Source organism: Dipodomys merriami, unplaced genomic scaffold (assembly GCF_024711535.1).
Source record: "Dipodomys merriami isolate MVZ:Mamm:240054 unplaced genomic scaffold, mDipMer1.0.p SCAF_201, whole genome shotgun sequence".
Classification (NCBI taxonomy): domain Eukaryota; kingdom Metazoa; phylum Chordata; class Mammalia; order Rodentia; family Heteromyidae; genus Dipodomys; species Dipodomys merriami.
The window spans coordinates 201,498-228,666 of record NW_027203394.1 but is presented as its reverse complement, the minus strand read 5'-3'; the positions used below and the strand labels follow the sequence as shown (position 1 = coordinate 228,666).

General features: G+C 49.0%; 1 protein-coding gene across 1 annotated transcript; it reads left to right on the top strand.

The window, feature by feature from the left end:
* Positions 1 to 47: 47 nt before the first annotated feature.
* On the top strand, positions 48 to 22,875 carry Pggt1b (protein geranylgeranyltransferase type I subunit beta). Its single transcript, XM_070031493.1, has 9 exons — positions 48 to 212; positions 5,619 to 5,737; positions 12,359 to 12,426; positions 13,624 to 13,775; positions 14,972 to 15,104; positions 18,010 to 18,055; positions 18,809 to 18,993; positions 19,561 to 19,669; positions 20,180 to 22,875. Exons 1-9 carry the CDS (start codon positions 73 to 75, stop codon positions 20,359 to 20,361), a joined length of 1,134 nt encoding a protein of 377 aa, XP_069887594.1. The 5' UTR covers positions 48 to 72; the 3' UTR covers positions 20,362 to 22,875.
* The last annotated feature ends 4,294 nt before the right edge of the window (positions 22,876 to 27,169 follow it).

Sequence of the window (27,169 nt, the reverse complement as noted above, 5' to 3'; positions counted from 1 at the left end):
CCGGGCCGTCGCGCGGCCCCGCCCCCGACGACTGCTTCCGGGTCGCGGCGGGGGTCTCGCTTCCGGAGCAAGATGGCGGCCACGGAGGACGAGCGGCTGGCGGCGGGCGGGGATGGCGAGCGGCTGGACTTCCTGCGGGACCGGCACGTGCGGTTCTTCCAGCGCTGCCTCCAGGTCCTGCCCGAGCGCTACTCTTCGCTGGAGACCAGCAGGTGGGCGCCGCGGGGAGCGGGGAGCGGGGAGCGGGGAGCGGGGAGCGGGGAGCGGGGAGCGGGGAGCGGGGAGCGGGGAGCCGGGAGCGGGGAGCCGGGAGCGGGGAGCGGGGAGCGGGGAGCGGGGAGCGGGGGAGCGGGGAGCGGGGCCGAGAGCGGGGAGCGGGGAGCGGGGAGCGGGGAGCGGGGAGCGGGGAGCGGGGCCGGGCGGGGAAAAGAAAGCGAAGCACGGCCCCTGTCCTCGCGGAGGGCCGCGGCGGGCCGCAGACCCCGTACCGCACCCGGGAGAGGCCTGCTGGGCCCGCGGGGAGCCCCGGCCGCAGAGCCCTCTGATGGGTGCCGGCCCCAGCTCGGGCCGTGGGCCGTAGGGACTGGGGTGCGCAGGCGTGCCCGGCCATCGTATTGACACTCCGACCTGTGAACTCCCTGACATTTGAATGAAGTCTGACCTTTTAGCCCCGCGCCTGGGGCTCACGTCTGTCATCCCAGCTCCTCAGGAGGCTGAGATCTGAGGATCGCGGTTCAAAGCCAGCCCGGGCAGGAAAGTCTGTAAGACTCTTACCTCCAATAAATCACCAGAAAACCAGAAGTGGCGCTATGGCTCAAGTGGTAGAGCGCTCACCTTGAGCTGAAGAGCTGAGGGACAGCTCCCAGGCCCAGAGTTCAAGACACACAACCAACAAAACAAACAAAAAACCCTGCCCTTTTGTTAAGTTGTATTTTCGAGTCACACTCTGCTTACAGCTGTACTTACAGGTCTATGACTTTATTTGCAAAATGCCAGTGTTTGGCCCTGTAAATTTCCAGGTTTATGAAACCCTGTAAAAGAATACAAAGGGGGGGGGGCAAGTGCTCGCCTTGAGCTGAAAAGCTGAGGGACAGCGTCCAGGCCCAGAGTTCAAGCCCCACCACTGACAAAAAGAAAGAGAAAAAATACAAATGGTATAATCTCTGCTTATAAGCTTGATTAAGTGAATAGAGAAATTGTATGGGGCTGGGAAGGTGGCTCAGTGGTAGAGCGCTTGCCTTGCACGCATGAGGCCCTAGGTTCGATTCCCCAGCACCACATAAGCAAAAAAAAATATCCGGAAGTGGCGCTGTGGCAGTGGTAGAGTGCTAGCCTTGACAGCTCCCAAGCCCAGAGTTCAGGCCCCACGACCAAACTCCCCACCCAAAAAAGAGAGAAATTGTATGACTTAATGAATTTTTATTTATTTATTTGTCAGTCATGAGGCTTGAACTCTGGGCCTGGGTGCCGTCACTGAGCTCTTCAGCTCAAGGCCAGCACTCTACCACTTGAGCCACAGCACCACTCTGGTTTTCTGGTGGTTCATTGGAGATAAGAGTTTCATAGACTTTCCTATCCAGGCTGTCTTTGAACCACAATCCTCAAATCTCAGCCTCCTGAGTAGCTAGGATGACAGGTGTGAGTCACCTGGGCCGGGCTTGACTTAATGAGTTTAATAGTTGATTTTTATTATAGGTCTAGGATTGACATCAAACATTGAATATTAGAGGATAGATATGTTGCATCCTGGTGCATTAATGAAGAGATGAGTATTTATATATTGTTTCTCCCTCCTCTGTCCTCCTGCCCAAGACCTCGTCTTGCTGTATAGACTGACCAGTGCACCCAGACTCCCCAGTGCCGAGATTACAGGCATCTGCCACACTGAATTTTAAAATCATTTTTAGTTTCCTATGGCTTATTTTTAAGAAATAACTGGATGGATCACATTAGGTCATTTGTTTATTTTTTTTTTTCTGTTTTTGTCTTGAAGGATTCACAGTCTTACCTGTGGTTACACTATGTTTTTTTGTTGGTTTTGGTTTTGATTGTGGGACTTGAACTCCAGGCCTGGGTGCTGTCCTTCAACTCTTCAGCTCAAGGCGAGCACTCTACTACTTGAGCCACAGCACCACTTCCGGTTTTCTGGTGGTTTATTGGAGATCAGAGTCTTACCAACTTTCCTGCCCTGGCTGGCTTTGAACCATGATCCTCAGATTTCAGCCTCCTGAGTAGTTAGGATGACAGGCAGGTGCCACCAATGCCTGGCTTACACTGTTTTTTTTTGTGATAATTGTGATTTATAATTAAGATTGTGTCGCACAAAATCACAACCTTTTGGTCACAAAATATCTTGAGTTTTTTGGGTTTTTTTTGGGGGGGGTCAGGTCATGGGGCCTGAACTCTGGGCCTGGGCGCTGTCCCTAAGCTAGGCTACCACTTGAGCCATAGCGCCACTTCCGGCTTTTTTCTTTTTGCTTATGTGGTGCTGAGGAATCAAACCCAGGGCTTCATGCATGCAAGGCAAGCAAGCGCTCTACCACTGAGCCACCTTCCCAGCCCCCATCTTAAGAGTTTTTGGTCGATCATGGAGTTTAACTTTGGTCTTGGGAGCTGTCCCTCAGCTCCTCAGCTCAAGGTAAGCACTCTACCTTGAGCCACAGTGCCACTTCCAGTTTTCTAGTGGTTCATTGGAGATAAGAGTCTCACAGACTTTTCCTGCCCGGGCTGGCTTTGAACCGCGATCTTCAGATCTCAGCCTCCTGATAGCTGGAATAACAGGCCTGAGCCACCGGCACCCGGCTCTTAAGAGTTTTAAAACAGCCGGGCACTGGTGGCTCACGCCTGTAATCCTAGCTACTCGTATCTCCAATAAACACCAGAAAACCGGAAGTGGCGCTGTAGCTCACCTTGAGCTGAAGAGCTGAGGGACAGCGCCCAGGCCCAGAGTTCAAGCCCCACGGCGACCAAAAAAAAAAAAAAAAGTTTTAAAACACAACACTGTGGCCTGAGTTAGGTTCTTGCTCAGTATTTCAGTTCAGTTCTACATGCGTTCACTGAGCGCCTCTGAAGAAACCAGCATGGGCAAAGACAAACCAGCAAAATAGGGCCCTTAAGGCTGGCGTTGGACTGGATGTTTAAAAACATTCCCCACTATTAGGGCAAAGTTACTCCATTTCCCTGCTTTTTTTCAGTCTGATAAGAACGTGTGTGTGTGTGTGTGTGTGTGTGTGTGTGTGTGTGTAAATATATATATATGTATATATATGTATGTATGTATGTATGTATATGTATTTGTAGGTGGTGGGTTGGGTTTGTTGGTATGGGGTTTGAATTCAAGGCCTCTGGCTTATTTGGTTTTCTTGTTTGGTGGCACTCAGAAACACAACCTTGTAGTCAGAAAATATCTATTGATAGTAAGAGTTTTCTGATGACCATGTCTCCGGAAAATTAAGTATGTCATTTGCTGAGGTTTTTCTTTTATATTAACAAAGGAATAGAAGACCCATTCTGAGCCAGGTGTTGTGGTGCAAACCTTCAGTCCAGCTGCCCGGAGGCTGGCATGGTGAAAGACTCTTAAAAAACAACAACAACAAAAAAACCCACCATGTTCTGGGGATCAGGAGAGTAGGAAGACGGGAAGATAGGCATCCTGAGCCAATAGGAATGAATAGTGCTGTTGTATCAGGATGGACTAGCACGTTGGGAATGCTGATGTATGAGAGTTGACTGTTCACAGAGTTTGAGCCACTTGCTTTGCTTACCTCCTTTCCTTCACGGGTGTCCCTGGGGATCTTTAACAGCTGCCTAGATGTCAAGTGGGGCCATAGCTACATCACGTTGCAGTGTTCTAAAATTAGGAATAAATGACTGCATTAAAAAAAAAAAAAGTAGGCTGGGTACAGTAGCACCCACTGTAATCCCAGCTCCTCAAGAGGCATAGGTCAAAAGAGTCTTGGTTCAAGGACAGCTCAGGAAAAAAATTAGGGGTACTTTTTTCTCAACAAAGAAGCCAGGTGTAGGATTGTGTGGCTGTGGTTCACAGGTAGGAAGTGAAAGGCAGGAGATTGAATTGTCCAAACTGAAGACCCTACTTGAAGAGTGACTAAAATAAAGCACCAAGGGTGATAGGCAGTTCCGGGGCCGTCAAGGAGTAGAGTGCCTTCCTAACACCGAGAGGCCTGAGTTCTACTCCACTACCACCAAAAGCAAGGAAGGAGGCAGGGGGAGCAAAGGAGGGGCTGAGAGGCTATGAGGAGGCCCCCGCCCCCTCCAGCACGCACACCGCACCCAGATCCCAGCACGTGCTCGTGAACGGCTGAGGTCCCCTGTGAAGGGGACTTTGAAGCGTTATTCATTCATGCTTGGCAGCGGCTGACTCACCGCAGCTGTTTGAAGCTTAGTCACATCTTTACAACTCCTTCACGGGCGAAGTAGCGTTTCTAGTATCATACATCCTGACAGAGAACAATGTTCACCGCAGAGCCAGTGCGGAACCTGTAGGCATCACGAAACAGAACCGGGCTTCCAGACCAGAACCCGGCCACCTTTCATTTCTGGTGTGTTCTCCTTTGGGGGCGTGGTTTCTACCAGGAGTCCTGTGGGGGCCACTCGGTCCTCTCCCTAACCCAGCCCAGCCCAAGGAATTCTGCCTTGGCTTGGTCAGGCCCATTTCCACTGTGAACACGGGCCTGTGGACTCGGCACAGGAAGAACGAAGTGGGGACTCGGTTCTCCAGGAGAACCAAGTGCTCAATGTGACCGCCTGAGCAGGCCGAAGCAGCCCTGGGGACTGGGTTCTCCATGAGAACACAAGTGCTCGGATGTGACCTCCCGAGCAGGCGGAAGCAGCCCTGGACGCACTCTTCCCTGTTCTGAAACCACAGATAGACAGGGAAGAAGAGACGGGAGAGGTCTCCACGGTGGTGCAGCACGCCCGGACCTTGGAGGTCATCTCTCCATCTTCTCGGGAAGAAAACCAAGTGCTGCCAGTCCCCCGTCCCTTGATCCATTGGTGACAAAGGTCACAGGGCTCTAAAGCGGGGTCCCGGCGGGAGGGAGTCCTAGCTACTCCCAGGGCTGGGGTCTGAGAGTCGAGGTTGGAAACCAGCCAGGGCAGGAAGGCCTGTGAAACTCTCCTTCAGTTCATGCCTGAAGCCAGGAGTGGAGCTGTGGTTAAGGCGTTAAGAGTGCCAGCACTGAGCAAAAAAGCTAAGGGACAGTGCCCAAGCCTTGAGTCCAAGCCCCAGTACCTGGAACCCCCAACCCCACCCCACCCCAAAAAAGCTAAAACCGAGAAGCATACCTGCTTTTGCCCTATCAGTGAAAATTGACCTTTTCATCATGGGTTTCCAGCCTGTTCAAAGCCCATTGTACTGATTTTCAACTCCTCAGCCGCTCATGCTCGGGCTCCAGTGCACTCATAGCTGCTTCGGGTGAGCTCTTAAAGCTCTTCTTTTTTTTTTTAATTAAAGGTGCGACTGAGGCTATTGAATTTAAAAGCCATTGCGTCGTGTGGTGACAGGTGAAAGCGGTGCTGCGCTGCCTTGCTGGGCCGGCCCCGCTCCGTGGGTCCCGTGGCGTGACAGTGAAGGCGGCGTTTTGTGTTTTTTCTTTTAGGTTGACAGTTGCGTTTTTTGCTCTCTCCGGGCTGGATATGTTGGACTCCTTAGACGTGGTGAACAGAGGTGACATAATAGAGTGGATCTACTCCCTGCAGGTGCTCCCCACCGAAGACAGTGAGTGAGTTTTTAGCCTTTTATTTTTATGGTGGCTGGTCGGACCTCGTGGGCGTGTTAGTGTTCACTGAAACCGTGAGTGTGCTTGTGCCTGTGCTTCCCGTGGAACCAGAGCAACCTGGGGTCAAATGGGGACCCACACTGTCACCCCACTATGGGCACCCCTCACTGGTGAGCGCTTACTGGTGACCCATGCTTGCTCTTCACATGTGACTGACCGAGACCGCCCGCTCCCCCCACACTTGTCTCCTCAGCATAACAAACTGCTATCAAGTTGTCTTTTCGCTCAGTTGGGCCCTTTCTCCTGGTCTTTATGTTTAATTGATATTTATATGGTTTCTTTAGCACTCTTATTACAGCCACTTTTATAATTTCTAAGCCACTTCTATAAACTTGGGTGTTTTGCTTGATTACATTTCCAAAATTCAGAAGGTTCGTGATCAGCTGAATGAAAGCACACTTTTTTTCTTTTTTTAAGCTCTGGGATGTTCTCTCAAGTGTGGAACACTTAGCACACTCAGGCCTGTGTGTTCGATCCTCCACAGGGAGTAGTGGAAATGGCACGGGAATAAAGATCATGAAATGGTAGAGATTCGTGCAGTCCCTATCAGCAGCCACTGCTGTCTGTCTAATGAGAGTCTGCACTTCCTAGCCATTTGGCGCCTGGCGGGTAACCATCTCCAGCTCATCCAGTGGTTTGTGAGAATTAAACATCTAGGACTTTTATTTAGAAGGAAGTTTTGTCTATTGACGTGCCCTTGGAAATAGTGGATGGCTTTCTAGTTCATTTTTGAAGTCCATAGTTGTGGGGTGGTTTGTTTTTTGTTGGTCACTGGGCTTGAACTCAGAGCCTGGGTGCTGTCCCTCAGCTCTTCAGCTCAAGGCAAGCGCTCTACCACTTGAGCCACAGCACAACTTGCAGTTTTCTGGTGGTTTATTTCCTGCCCGGGCTGGCTTTGAACCACAATCCTCAGATCCTCAGCCTCCAGAGTAGCTAGGATGACAGGCGTGAGCCACCAGCACCCTGCTTGTTTTTATACAGCTCCTTTAAATCTAAACTTTGTAAATTCTTTTTTTTTTTTTTTTTTTTGGTCGGTCGTGGGACTTGAACTCTGGGCCTGGGCGTTGTCCCTTAGCTCTTCAGCTCAAGGCGAGCGCTCTACCACTTGAGCTACAGCGCCACTTCCGGTTTTCAGGTGGTTTTATTGGAGATAGGAGTCTCACGGTCTCTCCTGCCCGGGCTGGCTTTGAACCGCGATCCTCAGATCTCAGCCTCCTGAGTAGCTAGGATTACAGGCGTGAGCCACCAGCACCCGGCTTAAACTTTGTAAATTCTTGTTAAAAATTATTAAGCATTCTAGAGTAGATCTATCAGAATTTAATATATCTAACACCTTTCTTATAGGCACTAATTAGGGTCAAACAATGACATTGTGTATCTGGCCCTGGGGTCTGTCCTGGAGTCTGTCCTGGTCTGTCCTGGTCTTAGCTATTGTGAAGCTAAGAGTGGGAGGACTGTGGGTCCCGGAGACGCCATCTCCCTGGAAGGCGAGCGGCGTAGGGTGGCACACACCTGATCCCAGCATGTCCGGAAGCCTAAGGTAGACGTTTGCAGGTCAGGTGCGTGCCTCGGGCAGGAAGCAAAGCCTTACCCACGAACAGCCAGTGGGCCCGGGCCTCGAGGTGTGGCGTTGCTTCTGCTTAGCAAGCCGAGGGCCTGAGTTCAAACCCTGGTCACTGGCAAGAAAAAAAGTTAATATGACTATAAAGACTATCACACAGGAAGTGGCGCTGTAGCTCAAGTGGTAGAGCGCTTGCCTTGAGTAGAAGAGCTGAGGGACAAAGCCCAGGCCCAGAGTTCAAGCCCCACGACCGACAAAAAACAAACTGTATAGAAGACTATCACAGACTGTGCAGTAGTACAGAAGTAGTCCTGTGTGTGTGTACTGACGTGAATTCTGTTCACTGCGTGTGACACGTGGTAAGCTAAAACATACAGAGAGCTGGGCATGGTGATGTGTACCTGTAGTCTCAGCCTACTTGGGAGGCAGAAGCAGGAGCTTAGTCGGGAGTTCAAGGCCAGTGTAGGCAGCACAGATTAGAAAAACGTTGAAATGTAGACAGTAAAAAGCTTTCAGTGTTAAAAGTCTTAAATTGGAAAAGGCCTTAGAACTTTCAAAACAAAAAAATAATGTAAAAATTACATGGCTGTATACAAATGGTGGTTATTTTGCTCACGGCCGAAATGATGCTGTACCTTCAGCGTCTTGCAGTTGTGAAAGCACTGCCAAATACATTGTCAGGCGGTTCTTAGGAACCCGCCTGGAGAGAGCGCCTGAGGCCCTGCAGACGTGACTGAGATGGAGTAGAGCCAGAGCTCGGGGCCACGCCGCCCTGCTCGAGGGGAGCCTGGCGTGCCTGGCCCAGGACACTGAATAGTTCATCAAATCCACCCTGACCCCCGCTTAGCCTCAGGATTGTGAAATTCCTAATCCTGGTAATTGGTGTGGTCGGATCACTGGAGCTTCCCGGTGCTTCCCCACCCCCACCTCCAGGGGTTTAAGAAGCATGAGGCTGGGCTGGGACTGCAGTGGGCCTCAGGCCCACTGTAAGACACCTAGTTAACTCCCAGCAAGCTCCAGCCAAGGCAATGTCCTGGTCTCTCGCCTTCTGTAGACTCAGTGCATCAGGAATTACTTATCATGTATTGTTTTGTTTTGTTTTGTTTTTTTAGATCCAAAATCCTGAGGCTCTCTTATGGCATGATGTGAGAATCTGGTCTTTTATTCTTAGATCCCATTAATTATTGGAAGTAGGTGATTAGAAGTCCTGAAAGGTAACCAGGTGCCTGTGGCTCATACCTGTCATCCTACCTACTCAGGAGACAGAGATCTGAGGATTGCATTCAAAAACAGCCTGGGCAGGAAAATATGTGAGACTTGTCACCAATTTACCACCAGAAAGCTGGACGTGGAGCTGTGGCTCAAAGTGGTAGAATACTAGCCTTGAGTAAAAAGCTCAGGATAGAGCCCAGGCCCTGAGTTCAAACCCCATGATTGAACAAAAAAAAAACAAAAAACAAAACTGAAAGGTAATTCTTTAATGTTTCATTTTCAGTTGGCTTTTTGGATTTGTTCCCTTCTTAAGAAGTATGTTTACAGGGGCTGGGAAGGTGGCTCAGTGGTAGAGCGCTTGCCTTGCATACCTGAGGCCCTGGGTTTGATTCCTCAGCACCGCATAAGCAAAAAGAAAAAAGCCGGAAGTGGCGCTGTGGCTCAAGTGGTAGAGCGCTAGCCTTGAGCTGAAGAGCTGAGGGACAGCGCCCAGGCCCAGAGTTCAGGCCCCACGACCGGACCCAAAAAAAAAACAAAAGAAGTATGTTTACAGTGTTTTAAGTACGACTTTTTTTTCAAGCATATTGCACATTAAATTATTATCCATCAATCTTAGAATCATAATGTATCAAAAAATCTTTGCAAGCTGGGCACTGCTGGCTCATACCCGTAATCCTAATACTCAGGAGGCTAATAAGATCTGAGGGTCGTGGTTCAAAGCCAGCCCTGGCTATAAAGTCCGTGAGACTCTTATCTCCAGTGAACCACCAGAAAACGGGAAGTGGTACTGTGGCTCAAGAGCATTTGCCTTGAGCTGAAGAGCTGAGGGACAGTGCCCAGGCGCAGAGTTCAAGTCCCATGACCGATAAAAAAAAGTCTTTGTTGAAGGAATTTCCTCATTTCAGGCCTAGTCATGTGTCTGGTGGTCACACAGATGTTTCACCATCCAGGTGTCATTCTAAATGCTTGACTTTGTAGTTTGTTGAAAGAAATACTTGGTTGAGATACAATGTTTGTGTTAAGCAGAGTGTAACTGTGCTGGTTATTAATAGTAGTGTTTGCCCTGGCTTGGAAGGAGCTTGAGACCAGCCTGAGCTAGCGAGGGAGACCCCCTTTCAGTACTGATGATGATGGGGTGGCAGCTATGGATTGCTCTCTTGGTTGAGTAAGTACTCAGTGTTGTGCATAAATCTTCCTGTACAGATTATTTTTTTGCTGTTTCCTCATTACCCAAGTTTTATTTTTCTTACATAACTGCGATCCTTATGGGTACATTGTTATCTAAACTACTTCCCGTAATACAAGCTAGTCTAACCTTCACCTCTGCAAAAGCAGAGTTTACCAAAGCTGTGGTTCTTGGTTGCTTTGCTTTGCTTTTCTTTCTTTTTTGGGGGGTCCGGTTGTGGGGCCTGAACTCTGGGCCTGGGCGCTGTCCCTCAGCTCTTCAGCTCAAGGCTAGCACTCTACCACTTGAGCCACAGCACCACTTCCGGCTTTTTTCTTTTTGCTTATGTGGTGCTGAGGAATCAAACCCAGGGCCTCGAGCATGCAAGGCAAGCGCTCTACCACTGAGCCACCTTCCCAGCCCCTTGGTTGCTTTTCTTGATGAATGAAGCAACTCATTCTGACCCTAAACTCGTGGGTTTCTGTGGGCCTGGGTGGGGGCCCAGAGGCCCCATGGCTTTTCAGGTCTGTGCTGGTGTCTGCTGCTCTCCTTGCTTGTGCTGAGTGGGAGCACTGGGCCGGGCCAGGGAAGGAGCAGAAAGCATGAGCTAAAGGCTGGTTTGCACTCAGGGCCATGCTGCAGCCTGGCATTTTTATGGTTTGTCGGTACATGGCTTTGAACCGCTACCCTCCAGCCCCAGCCTCCTGAGTACCCAGGATTATGGGTGTGAGCCTGGTGCCCGGTTAACGAGTTGTTTTAACGCGTCTGTTTAATGGGCGATTTTTTTCTTTTCTTTTTTTTTTTTGGTCAGTTGTGGGGCTTAAACTCTGGGTCTGGGCGCTGTCCCTCAGCTCTTCAGCTCAAGGCGAGCGCTCTACCACTTGAGCTACAGTGCCACTTCCGGTTTTCTGGTGGTTTATTGGAGATAGGAGTCTCACGGTCTTTCCTGCCCGGGCTGGCTTTGAACCACGATCCTCAGATCAGCTAGGATTACAGGCGTGAGCCACCAGCGCCCGGCTGGGCGATTTTTTTTCTTACATTTTAGGTATTTAATGGTAATCAGCTTTCTGAAAGTACTTTTTTTTGGGGGGGGGGGTCTGGTCGTGGGGCCTAAACTCTGGGCCTGGGCGCTGTCCCTCAGCTCTTCAGCTCAAGGCTAGCGCTCTACCACTTGAGCCACAGCGCCACTTCTGGCTTTTTTCATTTTGCTTATGTGGTGCTGAGGAATTGAACCCAGGGCCTCAGGCATGCTCTACCACTGAGCCATCTTCCCAGCCCATCCATTGCTGTTGTTTTAACTGAAGTATTTAAGCTGTCCTTTTCTCCAGCTTCAGAGTCAGCCCCCCTCCCCTGCCCCCCTTTTGTCTTTTGTAGTACCGAGGCCTTGGCTCAGTCTGCCATTCTCTAGGCCAGCACTTTTCCTGCTGTGTTCCACTGGCTGGAGAGCTGAAGAGCTTCTTGTCCACAGTGGGCTCGCTGAGCATGACAGACCGGCGATACCTTGAGAAAAGGGTCTCACAGACTTTTTTGCCTGGGCTGGCCTTAAACCTTGATCCTCCTGTTGTCAGCCTCGAAAGCAGCTAGGATTCTATAGATGTGAGCCGCCAGTGCCCATACTGTATATACTTTTTTATTCAGTGTCAGTTTGTATTGTCTTTTTTACAGAGGAGGGGGAGGAGGAACAGGGAAGGAAGGAGAGAAGGGAAAGAAAAAGGGGAAGGGAAAAGGAAAGGGATAGAGGAGAGAAGAGGGTATTTTTACTTTGAAGAAACTTTTCTTCACAAATTGCAAGGAAAGCTATGGATATCTTTCCATGTTACTTTTGATGCTATGTAATTGACCGATTTTCGTGGTTACTGCTTGTGGAACTTGGGTCCTGAGCTGAAGTATCTCTGACATGTTGTTTAGGAGAGCCAGCAAGGTGTGTGTGGGGGGTAGCACACCCTGTTAGCATCTGGTGGAAAATGGAAGAAACTGCTCATCGCTGGTTTTCTATGCCTGCATAGCTAGGAGGAATAAGACCTTCCTTGTGCATTCTTTTTAGTTTATTTTGGAAGCAGAGCTGGGGCTTGAACTGGACCTTAACACTTGCCAAGTGTGCTTTCCATCCACGCCAGCCCTAGAGCTTTCCATCCACGCCAGTCTGTAGTCAGTCTCCTAACCTTGATGGCATGTGGCTCAGTGCTGGAGTGCTCCCTAGCACGCATGAAGCCCCGGTTCAATTCTTTAGTACCGCATACACAGAAAAGGCCAGAAGTGGCACTGTGGCTCAAGTAGTAGAGTGGCCACCTTGAGCTGAAGGGCTGAGGGACAGCGCCCAGGCCCAGAGTTCAAGCCCCACGACCGACCAAAAAAACAAAGCAGTGGGACTGCAGACAGGTCGTGGTCCTGAGTAACCCCTTGGGCGTGGCGTTCACGGGGCATTTGTTTCCTGTTGACCATGTGTAGGGTGAGTTACGTGGTCATGTGAGGGAGGCCGTGTGTAATAAGTCCCTGCTTCAGAGTGCCCCATGCAGGACCCGTGCAGCCCACCCGCGTGATATCAGCCTGGCTGCGTGGGGAGCATCTGTGAGACCTCGGAAGGGAGGAGTGTTTTAAAGAAGTGTGCATTTTGTTTTCTAGGATCAAACCTAAATCGCTGTGGTTTCCGAGGCTCTTCCCACCTGGGCATCCCCTTCAATCCGTCCAAGGTCAGTTCCCACCGGGGCGTGGACTGAGCAAACAATGCAGACAGATGAGGCTGTCCAATAAAGTGTATTACAGACTAGCAGCATCGATGAGAAACCTGCCCCCCTCCCTGGAACATGTACTCCTGGGAATTTATACTGTGAAAAGAAATGGAAGGGCTCAAGCAGAGATTGGCCATCGTGCAGCCCAGGCCTTCGTGAGGCTTCGGGTACACGCACACGCACCATTTTATTTCTAGCCAGTTTGTCCTTTCTAGCTTTTTGAGCTTATAGGAGAGTCATAGGTTTTTCAGCCTGTATTCTCTCTCTTTTTTTTTTTTTTCCCCCTCCGGTGGGTCAGAGCCTGATTGCTGTCCCTGAGCTCTGTTGCTTACCTGTGCTCCACCACTTCAAGCCACAGAGCCACCTCCAGTTTTCTGGTGGTTAATTGGATATATGAGTTTCAGGACTTTCCTGCCCAGGCTGGCTTTGAACCTTGATCCTCAGATCTCAGCTGCCTAAGTAGCTAGGATGACAGGCGTGAGCCACCGGTGCCCAAAATAAAACTGCTGGAATACTAACCTATAAAATGGTACCATACAATACTACTTTAAACATATAACCAGCCAGGCACCGGTGGCTCACGCCTGTCATCCTACTCAAGAGGCTGAGATCTGAGGATCACGGTTCAAAAGCCAGCCCAGGCAGGAGGACCTGGGTTCGATTCCTCAGCACCTTACATAAGCAAAAAGAAAAAAGCCGGAAGTGGCGCTGTGGCTCAACTGGTAGAGCACTCGCCTTGAGCTGAAGAGCTGAGGGACAGCGCCCAGGCCCAGAGTTCAGGCCCCATGACCGACAAAAAAAAAACCAAAAAACCTTGTGTCAAACTAGTTAATGAAGCATTCATATTTCAATTTCTTTTTTTTTTTTTTTTTTTTTAAATTTATTTTTTATTGTGAAAATACTGTACAGAGGGGTTACAATTACATTGGCAAGATAATGAGTACATTTCTTTTTTTTTTTTTTTTTTTTTTTTAAATTGTATTTTATTTTATTTGAGAACATACTGTACAGAGGGGCTACAATTACATGGGCAGAATAATGCATACATTTCTTACCAAGCATTGCAGCCTCCTCCTTTGTTTACCCTTCACTTCCCTTCCCTGCCTCCCCCCTCCCCCCACCCAATTTTAATTGACATAAAATTGGTTTGAATTGTAGAATCCTGGAACAGCTCACCCTTACGATAGTGGCCATATAGCAATGACCTACACCGGCCTTTCGTGTTTAGTTATTCTTGGAGATGACTTAAGCCGCGTAAACAAAGAAGCTTGCTTAGCTGGCCTGAGAGCCCTGCAGCTGGAGGATGGGAGGTAGGACCACTGGAAATTACTTGAGGGGTGTGTGTGTAAGTATAAGTACCATGTGTGTATCATTGTGTGTGTGTGTAAGTACCGTGTGTGTATCATTGTGGGTGTGTGTGTAAGTATAGTTATTGGAACGACAAAGATGAACATACACAGCCAATGGTTAGAGGATCCTGTGTTCTTGTCAGAACCACCTAGGGTGGAGGTTGTAGCTCTGTGCACTCATTTAGCGCATGCATGGACTCAGTTCAACCCAACACGGCCAAAAAGAACAAAGACCAGGTGACGTCCAGTGTGTCCAGCCGGTGCTTCATCAGAAAAGTCATCTTTATAACCCCAGCTACCTGGAGGGCAGAGATCTGGGGGTTGCGGTTCGCGGCCGGCCTGAGCAAAGACCAGTTGTGAGACTCCATCTCATGGCCTGTGGCATGGCCCAGGCACAGAAAGCAGCCAGACCCTTCCTGAAAATAGCCCCCCCCCCCCCCACGGGCTGCACCGCAGCTCGGGAAGGCCTGCCTGCCACAGTGGATAAGTAAGAGGCCCTGATTTCAGTGCCCTGGGCTGCAGAAAACAAAGACAGGAAGGAATCCAACATGTTCTTGGTGTGAATGAGGGCAGAAGTAATTTCACTTACCTTCTACATGAGAAACTATTTTGAAGTAAGCGTCCACTTCTCTCGAGAGCTTCCTGCTGGCCGAGGAGAGGACGCGCTGAACCCTGCGTGCTCCGTGTCGGCAGGCTCACTGCTGCGCCCATGTGGACGGCTGCAGGTGGTGCAGCAGCACTACGCTTGTCTGAGGAAGACTGCAGACAAAGCCGGCGCGCCACCTATCTGAGCTTGGCATTCTCTAAACTTCTTCATCTTGGTCGATAAATAAACAGGAGCTGAAGGGAGAGATTTCCTCGCAGCAGAGCAATGGCTCACCCTCTGCCTCCCTGCCGTGGCTTGCCTGCCCTGTGCCCCAGCTCCCCTCGTGGGAGTGGCAGTGTCTGGCGGGGCATCTCGGGGTGTGCAGTAGCTCTGAGCCAGAGCGCTCTCGAGTTGACAGCCAGTAAAGATTGTTTTATATCATTGTCCTAGTACGTCATACAGGTAGCATAGCATTTTATATCAGTAGCAGAGACACCAAGTAGGTGTTTGAAGCCCCCTGTAAAAATATTTGTGTCCAGCGTGTTAATAATCATATACTTGTTCCTTTCAGCTTCTGTGCGGTTCCGGAAGGCAGTGAAAATGACATGCGGTTTGTGTACTGTGCGTCCTGCATTTGCTATATGCTCAACAACTGGTCAGGCATGGATGTGAAGAAGGCCATCAGCTACATCCGCAGAAGCATGGTGAGTGGCGCAGACACTCCTGCGCGGGCCATCCGTGCTGGCACATGTGTGTGCTGTCCTGGTGCGCCACAATTAGAGACCATGCAGAGCTGGTCATACTAGAAGAGCAGATTGAGTCCTTGGTCATGAAAATAGAATACTTGTGTGAGTTTTTTCTAACATTTATTTTTAGGAAAATACCATGGACTATAAATAGTAGTCTTACCCAGAATAATACTTTGCTCTGGTTTTTTGGTTTGTCGTGCTAGTCCTATAGCTTGAACTGGGGACCTGGTCCTGTCCCTGAGCTTTTTCCGCGCTGAGCCACAGCTCCACTTCTGGATTTTTTGGTTACTGGTTGGAGATAAGAGTCTCACAGACATTTTTATCTGGGATGGCTATGAACCACAATCCTCAGATCTCAGACTCCTGAGTAGCTAGGATTACCAGCGCCCTGCTCCTTTGCTCTGTTTATATGTTATATAAAATTGAAAAAAATGGAGCTGCTTTCTACGGTTACTGCTTCTCAGATGTGACATTTGTAGTGCTCTAGATTAGAGTATTTAAAACAGTTTCTTCAAGCTTTAGCCAATGTTTATAAATAGAAATGTATGTGAATGAATTCTCAGAGGAATGGAGTTGGTTTTAGATGAATATGGGACTATGGATCAGATTGTGTAGAAATTTGCCCAGTATTTAAAAGCTAGTGGACAGAGAGGCACCTTGAACAGGTTTAGCCCTGTTAGGGAGGTGGGCCAGGTGCACTGACTCTTCCTGTTCGTGCATTTGTCCTATTTTTGTTCCCTTGGTAAAGTGATATGTGCCAGAGTTTTCTCTGCAAAGCTAGCATTTTTTTTCGCTTTGTAATTATTTACTATCTCATAATTTGGATGCTTTAAATACACTGAATACACTGTCATGAAACTTCTATCCATTTGTATTTAAGTGTGCACTAATGGTTGTCTGGCTCTGACCGCCATGCTGTAAATGGTGATGGAAATGCTTCAGACTGAATTCTTGTGTATTTCATGGGTGACAGTCTGTCTTGTCAGTGCCTGTTTGGCTGTTCATTGAGGCTCCAATTTAGGCACTGAGAGTCTTTTCACACAGGCTCGGCTCGGCTCGGCTTGCCACGTTTCCTTCATGCTCAGGGCCTTCCTGCTTCCCGGCATAAGATATTCCAGGTTCATCTGCAGTCCTCGTTCTTCTGGAGGACGGTGTTGAGAGAGTGTGCATGGCTTCTCGGCCCCTCTCAGTAGGTAGGGCTCTATAGATAGTGTGTGGATGTTTTCCCAGCCCTCACACAGACACACGCAGTGTACACGTGTCTGTCCACGTACTGCACACCATGATCCAGTGCAAGAGTTCTTCAGTTCTCTGATACTACAGTGTTCATTTATTTTTCCTCTTTAGTGTCTGTATGTTATTTATTTGAAGTCGGCTTCAGGTGTTTGCACAGTTTGGGTCCCCCCCTCTTTGTTGACCTTCATTTATGTAATGTGTGCGATGCCGGCCTGCTTCTGAATATCAAGACTGTGTGAGAGCCGTGTTCAGAGAGGTGTGACCCTCCGCCCTGTGCCTGCCATCTGCTCGAGAGGATGTCTTACTGGTTTTTCCATCATCTTCCTTGTGTTGCTTCTTCATGGGACAATATAAATCTATCTTATTTCTCCTTTCCCTACTTCAGAGATAGTCTACCCCCGGCCTTGTTTTTTTCCCCCACTGAGCAACATACCTTGATACTCGCCTGCAAGGTCATGTTTTCCTCATTCTTTCTGGTAAAGCAGTGTGCTTCTCAGGTGCCCCTTAGTGGTTTCAGGCGTTCTGTATGTAGTGTGTGTGTGAACTTGGTGTGACTCCCATCCCATGTCAGTGTCCCACGCTTCTTCACTGCGCTTGTCATCTGCGTGTCGCTTTGGTCTTCTTCGCTGCGTGTGCGGTCCTCTTCACGATGCCTTCTTAGAAAGGCAAGCGTCCTGTGCGTGAGGCTCACCACCTGGCCACGGCGCCGTGGCAGAGCCACGATGGAGCCGCTGGCAGACAGGGCACTGATCACTGATCCCGATGGCATTTGTCATTTTTGTCAGGATTTCTGGACCAAAGAGCTTACTTTAAATGGTTGAAGCCAGTATGCTGTGACGACTGAGATCTAAGCCATTTGTAAATTTACACTCTGGGGGACTGGACTGGGTACGTGCTGGAACTGTGGGGGCCAGCTTGCCCGAGACGCTGTGTGGGGACCGTGAGTGTGCGGAAGGCCCGCCTCCCAGCAGGGCCCCTTTCTCCTCCTCAGCCGGCAGTGGTCTGACGCTTCATCATGCTTTCTAAAACCCACAGGTTTTCACTTGTTCTCCTCGCTCTCTTGATTTTGGAGGAAGTGTGAGGAGAGGGAAGTTTTATGCGCAGGCTCGTTATATTTTCAGTCAGCCAATACATACTAGGAAGTGTGCAAGGGAAGTAGGGCCCGAATGCTGGGTAGAGCTGGGTCTGTAGACAGTATCTCCGAACTGAGTCCCTGCACTCAGACATTTGGTTTGGGAAAGGAAACTAGGCTGGGTCCTTGAAAATGGCTACTTCTACTTCTCTGTGGAGAAAGAGTGCATATTTTGGAAAATAGTTGTTTTTTTTTTAAATGGAGTGTTAAAAAAAAAAAAAGGAGGGCAGGGAAGGTGGCTCAGTGGTAGAGCGCTTACCTTGCCTTGCATGCATGAGGCCCTGCATTTGATTCCTCAGCACCACATAAGCAAAAAAAAAAAAAAAAAGCCGGAAGTGGCACTGTGGCTCAAGTGGTAGAGTACTAGCCTTGAGCTGAAGTGCTCAGACCCATAGTTCAGGCCCCATGACTGGACCCCCCCCCCCCAAAAAAAAAAAGGAGTTCTCGTGTATTACTATTTCTCTGCAAACTAAGCAGTGTTTTCTTTTTCAGTCCTACGACAATGGGCTGGCCCAGGGAGCCGGACTTGAATCTCACGGTGAGACTCAATAAACATGCTGCTGTCTTTCACTTCCTTGAAAACTCCACAGTATCTTCAGTACACAGACTTTAATGTTGTGTCCACTGTTACTGTAGCCTGATGTGTGTGCTTTCTTTTCTTGTTCTCTCTTCCATTCTGCAGTTCTAGACTGAAGCCTCCTAGTCTCTAGTCATCACCAGACTGTTCAGACCTGCATGCTCCCATGATACAGTTATCTGTTCACTAAGTAGCTGCATGAAAATACCTTGCAGCTATTCCTTAAGCTGTTGTTTAAAAAATAAAAGCTTAGCCAGGCGCTGGTGGCTCACGCCTGTCATCCCAACTACTCAGGAGGTTGAGATCTGAGGATCACAGTTCAAGGCCAAGGAAAGTCCATGAGGCTCTTAACTCCAATATACCACTCAGAAAACCGGAAGTGGCACTGTGGCTCAAAGTGGTAGAGCGCTGACCTTGAGCTGAAGAGCTCAAGGACAGTGCCCAGGCCCAGAGTTCAAGCCCCACAACCAACAGTAAATAATACAAGCTTAGTTTTCTTTGGCTTAACATTTACTTTCTTAAGTATAATATTTTGTATAGCTTCAAATTACCTCATGTTGATCAACGCGGCATGGAAGAGTTTCTGTACTGAGTGGATATTTTGAAATTGTCGTTTAAAAATTATATTTCACTGTTTTCATTTAACCACTCCCCCCCCCCCAGTAATTTGTACAATGTTTTCATAGCATCTCAGTTATGGGCTTGGTTTAACAGGAGGATCAACTTTCTGTGGCATTGCCTCCCTGTGTCTGATGGGCAAGTTGGAAGAGGTGTTTTCAGAAAAGGAGCTGAACAGGATAAAGAGGTGGTGCATAATGCGGCAGCAGAACGGCTACCATGGGCGGCCCAACAAGCCTGTGGACACCTGCTACTCCTTCTGGGTGGGAGCGACTCTGAAGGTGAGGGGTCACGCGGGGCGCCCTGCACTGCCCCATCCAACATGATTAGCTGAGGCCAGTTCTCTTTGTTTGCTGCTTGAAAATGTGCATCCTTACACCAACTCCCGAGACCCACTCGCCTCCCAGAGTCACAAGTACTTGTTACTGAAGCTAACCAGTGCTTTGTGTAGACGAGATTTCTTTCTAGAAAAGTTATACCAGTAACGATTATGTGGGAGCTGTTAATTTAAAAATGCCAGGTGCTTAGTGGCTCACACCTATAATCCTAAAAATAAGAGTAAATGGCGTGTTTAAAATGACAGATGGGTCAAGTGTACTGGAGAAGTTATATGTTGAGTCTACATCCGTTTGGCTTGATTCAGAAGAAAAAGCCAGCGGGTTGGGAAAAGGAGAATAGATGTGGTAAGGAAATACACACTTGGGCAGTTGACTACTTTCAGGTGCTCAGGTCTGCAGGGAGCTGCCCTGGGGACCTTAGCTGGAGACTCGTCACGGACGACACACACTGAGTCATGAGCCGGAGGGTAGCATAAGAGCTTACGTGATCATGGCTGTTTGTCATTTCAGCTCCTGAAGATTTTCCAGTACACTAACTTTGAGAAAAACAGAAATTATATCTTATCAACTCAGGACCGCCTCGTAGGGGGGTTTGCCAAGTGGCCGGACAGCCATCCAGGTACCGTCCAGGACAGTCCCTCCCGAGGCCCCGCCCTCCCTGCCCTGCCCCTTCAGTCCACGGTAGAATCTCAGGAAATTTTCCTTTGATAACATTTTTTTTTTTTTTTTTTTGTGGATCGTGGGGCTTGAACTCGACCTTTGGGCCCTGTCCCTCAGCTCTTCAGCTCAAGACGAGCGCTCTACCACTTGAGCCACAGCGCCACTTCCGGTTTTCTGGTGGTTTATTGGAGATAAGAGTCTCACGGCCTTTCCTGCGTGTGCTGGCTTTGAGCCATGATCCTCAGATCTCAGCCTCCTGAGTAGCTGGGATGACAGGCATGAGCCACCAGCGGCCAGCTGATAACTCATTTTGATGATATGTATTTTAAAACTTGGTGTTTGAGACTTAGAAGAAGCAAATATTTCAAAAACTAGCATTTTCCTGAATGTGATTTTAATTCTCTGTGGGGCTGCTGGATATGTATTTCGAAGTGTGTGCATACAATAACTAAAACCACCTGCCTTCCAGATGCTTTGCACGCGTACTTTGGGATCTGCGGGCTGTCTCTCATGGAGGAGAGTGGCATCTGCAAAGTCCATCCTGCCCTGAACGTGAGCACACGGACGTCAGAGCGCCTTCGAGATCTCCATCGCGCGTGGAAGAGCCAGGGCTGCGCGCAGAGCTCGGAGCACGTGCAGGTGGAGACGTGACGGCGGCAGGCCGGGCGCGGAGCACAGCTGCAGCACCAGGCTAGAGGCCACGTGCGACCAAGTGTGCTCCTCCGCGGAGAGCCATGCCATCGTGCGGTGCAGGCTGGCGCCAGCAACCTTCCCACCAGGCTTCAGGAAAGCCTCGGTGGAAGCTTGAACCACAGCAGTGGATGTTGTTTGGTTCTTAAATGTTACACTGTATTTTTAAGAAATTCTTTGAGGCAAATCAACTGTGTGGAGGTAGGTTATCTTTTTAAAACGCTTTGGTACAAATTATATCTTAAAATATGGACACAGATCTTCAAACCAGTTTACACTTCACTCAGCATTGATAACCCTCAAGTGGCAATGACTGTTTAACAGTCCTGACTGGTGCCGGTTGGGGAAAGATGGCTTTACTGAATCATGTGTCAGGATCATTCTTCAAAAAGAGATGATCCCATCATCTTTTTTTTTTTTTAAGAATGACTTGTTTTATTCGTGTGCCAATTAAAACTTTTGTGGCCTATAAAAATGAAATTAATTGTTTATAACAAGAATAAATAGGTGCAACTAATACTTTAGTTTTCTAAAGGGAAATTGTTTTCAGAGGACTATTATGTAAATGAGAGAAAAGTAACCTGACTGATTATAAATGAGAAAGTTTTGTGTTCTGTGAGTCTTTAGACATTGCTGGTGTGAGTATCGATGTGTGGGGTTTTTAAATCTGAAGCATTCACTGCCTTCTAAGGGCAGTGGGAGGGAGATACTTTTCTAGAAGGAAAGACAGTGAGTGTTATTTTTCTGAGATTTTTGATACTGTAAATTATACTTGTTCTTTTTATAACTAAGTGATTTTTAGCCATTTGGAGATTTTCTTCTTTTTTAAAAAACTTTTTTTGTTGCTCTCAGTGTATAAACTGCTCTAATTTTAAACTTCCAGTTTGAGCATCCTTAAATTCAAAATCCAAACTCTGAAATGCTCTGAAACCCAAACTCTGCATACCTACGGGACCCCCCGAGTGGAAAGTCTCATAGACTAAACATGCAGGCATGCTGAAACTACCTTTAGCTGCTTTGTACTTAACCTTGGATCCTGTCCGTGAGATACGATGTGGATATGGAAAGCCCAGATCTGAAACCCTTGTGGTCCCAAGCATTTTGACTAAGGGATGCTTAATCTACAGTAATTTTTCTTTTCAGTTTAAAGAGTTCAAATACAAAAAGGGAACCACTCAAGTAAGCTTCATGGTGCGGCTCCGTGCATGTCATTTCTATTTTTATAGTTCAGGTAAGTGCTAGGGAGATACAGAACCATCCAGAGCTTAAGAACGTTAGTTTGCTTTAATTCGTTGTTTTGTCTTCATTCTGTGAACTCGCTCGTCCTAAAGGAGCTAGGGTAAAAACGGCTCCACGCGAGCTACCAGCTCAGCACACACCACGGCCTTCAGCTCAGGTAGGCAGACAGGCAGGAGTCCAGTCCTGAAATGGAGAAAGAAAATTCTCCACTGGAAGAGCCAGGCTTCCACCAGTCCAATAATAAAAATTGAATTGTTCTACAGACTTCAAAAGCTAAATGATTAGGAACACTGGGTACCGTATTTTTTAGGTATAGGCATTTTTAATTTACTTTTATTTCTTTTCTGAGACATGCCCTAAAATAAAACCCTTCTAAAAGGAAGTGCGGATACTTGAAACAGTCATTTACTTATGATTGGCATGCTTAGTTTTCAATCTGATTTTACAAAGTCAACTTAAGCCTTTTTATTTGGGGGCTGGGGGCAGGAAAGAGCAGGTGAGGGTGTAACTCCCTGAACACTTGCCCAGTATAGACGCGGCCTGGCTTTGATCACCAGTGCGGGAAGAAAAGTTAAAAGCCTGATTGGAAATTTCCCATCAGTGGGAGAAAATAAGCTTGCCAGGTTTTATTCTTCTGTAGGTATTCCAGTTGCTTCTGTTTCAGTCCTGGAAAGTTCACACCTGGCCGTGTCAGGCTAAGTTATCACCTAGATACGTAGACCCTGCTCCGGGGTGTGTCAAGGCCCACGCTGCCTGTCCTGAATAGAGAGCAGTGGGCTCTGTATTCTGAAGTGACTAATAGCAAGACTTTTTTTTTTTTTGGGCGGGGGGTCCGGTCGTGGGGCCTGAACTCTGGGCCTGGGCGCTGTCCCTCAGCTCTTCAGCTCAAGGCCAGCGCTCTACTGCTTGAGCCACAGCGCCACTTCCGGCTTTTTTCTTTTTGCTTATGTGGTGCTGAGGAATCTTGAACCCAGGGCCTCAGGCATGCAAGGCAAGCGCTCTACCACTGAGCCACCTTCCCAGCCCAGCAAGAGACTATTCATGACACAATGACTCTAGTTGACGTACCTGGGGCAGGGTTTCTTGTGAAATTTGAGAGTCCAGTAAAAGTTCACTTTTCACAGAAACCTATTGACCAGGCAATAGTAGGTCCTTCACTTGTGGAAAAATTACTGCTAACACGTTCAAGTGTTTACTTCGCAAGAAAAATGGTAATAAAGTAAATTGTAAGCATCAGTTCACATCTGTACTCTGTTCTTTACGGTAGTGATATAGTGAGAAGAGAAGTGTATTTGTATTTGTTAAATTTTTAGGGAATCATTTCCAAGTAATGGAAGCTCAAAGTTTGCTGACAGTGGCCCACAGCTGGAGAGCGGCTGGCCCTGAGAACATTTGGTAGACTTTAATAAGGAGATGCTTGGAGGGCGGATGATTTGGGTTCAATCCCAGATCTGCCAGGTGAGCAGCGCCATCTTGGACCCTAGATTTGCCATTGGTAAAATGAGAAAAATAGGACAAACTCGTGGGTGTATTGAGGATTGAGTGAGTCAGTGAGCGTCAAGCACTGAATGCAGCGCCAGCATTGCAGTGAAGCCCTGATGCACTTGGTGTCATATCATCATAAGATTCCATGTAAAGGTGGAGTCTTTCAGAGCTTAGCCTCAGGGAGGGCAGGGCGCTGGCCCAAGAATGAAGCGGAACAGTCCGCCAGTGGCCAGGAAACACTGGCCCAGCTGCCGGGCTGGAGGGGGGAGGAGGACTGGGGGAAGGCAGCTGGTTCCTGAGCTCCCGCTCTGCGGCACTGCCCACCGCCCTCAGGAGAGTTGAGTGGACCAATGGGAGCAGAGCCGGTGCAGAGACCCTTCTCCAGAGGGGTCATGCAGCAGGGGAGTGCTGAGGAGAGGTGGCCCCGTGCTCCCGGGGGGCCCTGCGAGACTTGACATCCAACCTGGACAGGACGGGCATGTCGCCCAGAGCACCCTCCTCCCGGAAGCACAGACAGACCCGCTTCAGGCCAGAAGCCGGCAGGGCCAGGACTGGGGAGCTCAGGAAGACAGCTCCTGCGTACCTGGGCTGCTACCCAGAAAGCCCGAAGCTGATGACCCAGTACAGTAGCAGTAAAACACGGCGGACGCCCCAGGGCCCCTTGACCACGCGTGAGGCCACACTGGTTGCACTTGGGAGCCTCGCCAGTCACTAACGGACGAGCAAAGCGCGTGCCGGCACGAGCCACTGCTTTGCATCGGTGGGGCCCGCGTGCGTCACCCCCACCGCTTCAGCTCTGGGAGAGAACGCAGGCCCTGCTGCTGGGAGGGTCTTGTTTCTCCTTACGCAGGTGCACTCGCTTTATGAACATTTATCCATGTCTGCACACATCATTTTTGCCATGTATGTATGATTTCCATAAAAAGACTTTGTAAAAAGAAAAGACCTTGTACAGGCCTGCATGCACAGAATAGGTACAACATTCACGTGTGTGTGTCTGTGTATATACACATACTTAAACTACAAGAGAATTGCCACACCCGGCCTATTCTGTTCAAATGTAGTCTCAAGTTTCCTGCTCAGGCTAGTCTGGAACCTCAGTCCTCCTGATCTTTCTCTCCCAACTAGCTAAGATTGCGGCCATGAGCTGCCAGTGCCCCAGAGGTATTGATTGGGGTTTGAACTCTGAGACTCCAGCTTGCTAGGCATGCACTTAGCTCTGTCTGCTGAGCATATGCCCTGTGAGTCACCTCTGGGTTTACTGATTTCCAGGACAGCCGTGTGTGTGTGTGTGTGTGTGTGTGTGTGTGTGTGTGTGTGCGCGCGCGTGTGTGCGTGTGTGTATCTACATCCCCACACCCTGGCAGTGTAACCCCCTCCCAGCTTTGGCTGTCATGGAGGTGATGTTTGACACTGGCCTGGCATGTGGATCCCAGTGTCTCTGATGGCCAGTCTTCAATTTCAGCTCAGGCCCCTGAGCAGGGAACTTGGCTCTGCTGCCCCAGACTTCAGGCTGTACAACTGTGAGCTTTTGAGGCTGCCTGCTAAACACATGGTAATTTATTTCTCAGCAGTAGAAAACGAGCGCCTCATAAATTATGAGTAGTCAGTACAGACGGAATTGCAGTGATTTTTTCAGGGCAAGCCACAAAACAAAGGAATAAAAGGAGTCCCCCTCCCCCCCCCAAAAAAAAATGTAGCATGTGTACTGTCTTCACCAGTGCTCTGTAAATGGGCTGAGCACAGCAGGTGGTGGATTTCAGCTGCCTTACAGCCATGACTGGAAATTGTGAAAACATGGTTGATGATACTACCTTAGCGTAATACCATGCAACATAGAGACACTGCCAAGCAAACTACAAATGTGTTACTAGCACCCAAGCAAATCTCCACAGAGATTTCTTAAAGCTGTAACGAAGTTACGGGTTGTTGGGTAGGGTCTTCTGAACGGATGGATAACGTACTACAGTTCTGTAGGATGTCTTCAGTGGAGAAGCCCATGAGGCATGTTTATAGTCAGGGGCGTGGTGGATCTATCTCAGCACCACCCCGAGATCAAAGAGAAATCCACACGTAGGACCATGAGAGGCACGGGAAATTCACCGGAAAAAATGAAGTAAGGGAGGTTCATTCCAAGTGCGTGCTCAAAGCCCGTATCCCTCATTCAATCCTACATCGGCAAGTCGGCATTTATAGCGTTTTGTGGGGTCTTGAAAGAGCGACGAGAAATGACGAGTCAAATATCTAATTCGATGAATCCCCGAGTAGCTTCGTAGAATGTTCGATTTTTACCTTGTGATTTAAATTTGGAGTCCCCCAAAAAAGTGGCAGGAAAAGAGCATTTGAAATGCCGAAGTATTTGTGAAGTGCAAGTCCACAGCATCTAAGGATCTCAGCTAGCTCCAGGCGTGAGAAACACAAGGTCCAGAGATGGTGCAGCGTGACGGCAGAGTTCCCATTGGAAACAGTGCAAGTGAGGGCGCGGTGGAACACTTCTACTACCCAAGGACACCGCCATCAACCGCGAGCGCTCACCCACTCCAAGGATGCTCTCACACAACTGGAAGAAAGCCAGAGGGACGGGCAAGCAAGCATGGCCCGGTTACGGACACCCAGTTGAGGAGAGCCAAGCCAGGAATCCCTATATTGTATTCTATGGAAAACTCTCATCTGTCAAGTTTGAAACTCATTGAGCCAAGCACCGGTGGCTCACACTTGTCATCCTAAGTACTCAGGAGGCTGAGATCTGAGGATCATGGTTCAAAGCCAGCCAGGGCAGGAAAGTCAGTGAGACTCATCTCTAACCAGCAGAAAACCAGAAATGGTGCCGTGGCTCAAGTGGTAGAGCCAAGTGCCAAGACCAGCGTGCATGTTAGATCCCGTGCTTGGTTTGGGAGTTGTTTGGTTGCTTTTTCTTCCCAACAGGGACTCTTACCTCTACCTGGGTTACCTGGCTGGCCCCGGAGGCGTTCAGGCTTGCATCACGTTCACTGCGTGGTTGGACTGGCTGCTTCTGAACACATCCACACATTAAAAGGTACGTTTTGTTAAGAACAGGTCATCAGCCTATTAAAGGTGGGTTTAAGCCTTCAGGGGCATTCTGATGAGAAGAAGTCATACTGCGGACATGGGATTACTAGGTGTCCTCAGACAGATACATGTACTGCTGGGGTTTGGTCTTTTTTTTTTTTTTAACGCTTGGGGGTTGGTCTTGGGTCTTGAACTCAGGGCCCGGGCACTGTTCCCAAGCTCTATTGCTCAAGGCTAGCGATCTACCACTTTGAGCCACAGTGCCACTTCTGGTTTTCTGGTGATTCATTGGAGCTAAGAGTCTCATACTTTCCTGCCCAGGCTGTCTATGAACCATGATCCTCAGATCTCAGCTTCTTAAGTAAGGATTACAGGCCCCCCAGCACCCGGCCTTTTTTTACATTTTTGTTTTTTAGTTTTTTTTTGTTGTTGTTTTGTTTTTTGCCGGTCATGGGCCTGAACTCTGGGCCTGGGCGCTGTCCCTCAACTCTTCAGCTCAAGGCTAGCGCTCTACCACTTGAGCCACCGCGCCACTTCCAGCTTTTTCTGCTTATGTGGTGCTGAGGAATCGAACCCAGGGCCTCAGGCATGCAAGGCAAGCGCTCTACCACTGAGCCACCTTCCCAGCCCCGTTTTGTTGTCTTTTTAAGAGCAGCAGTTCTTGAGTGTCTGCATCAAGCCTAGCCCCCCCCTCAGCCACGTCCAACACCAGAGAGGGAAGGTGTTTTCGTGGAAAAACATCACCAAGCGGGGTTGGCTTAGTGCCAGTTACCTACTTACATCCCCCGTGGGTGAAAGCTACAACAATAAGGAGTTGTCAGCGTCAGACTTGCACGGTTCAAGTAGACAAGTGTCCAGATGCGGTGATCGTAGCCTCTGAACACACGAGAGCAGAAGAGAACGCGGGGCCCACGCCAGACGCCTCATCCCCACGAGAGGCTCCGGCCCCCGGCCCCCGCACACGGCCAAGGCCTGCGGGAAGGGGAGGTGCTCCCCCAGAGCCCCGGTGGCGTTG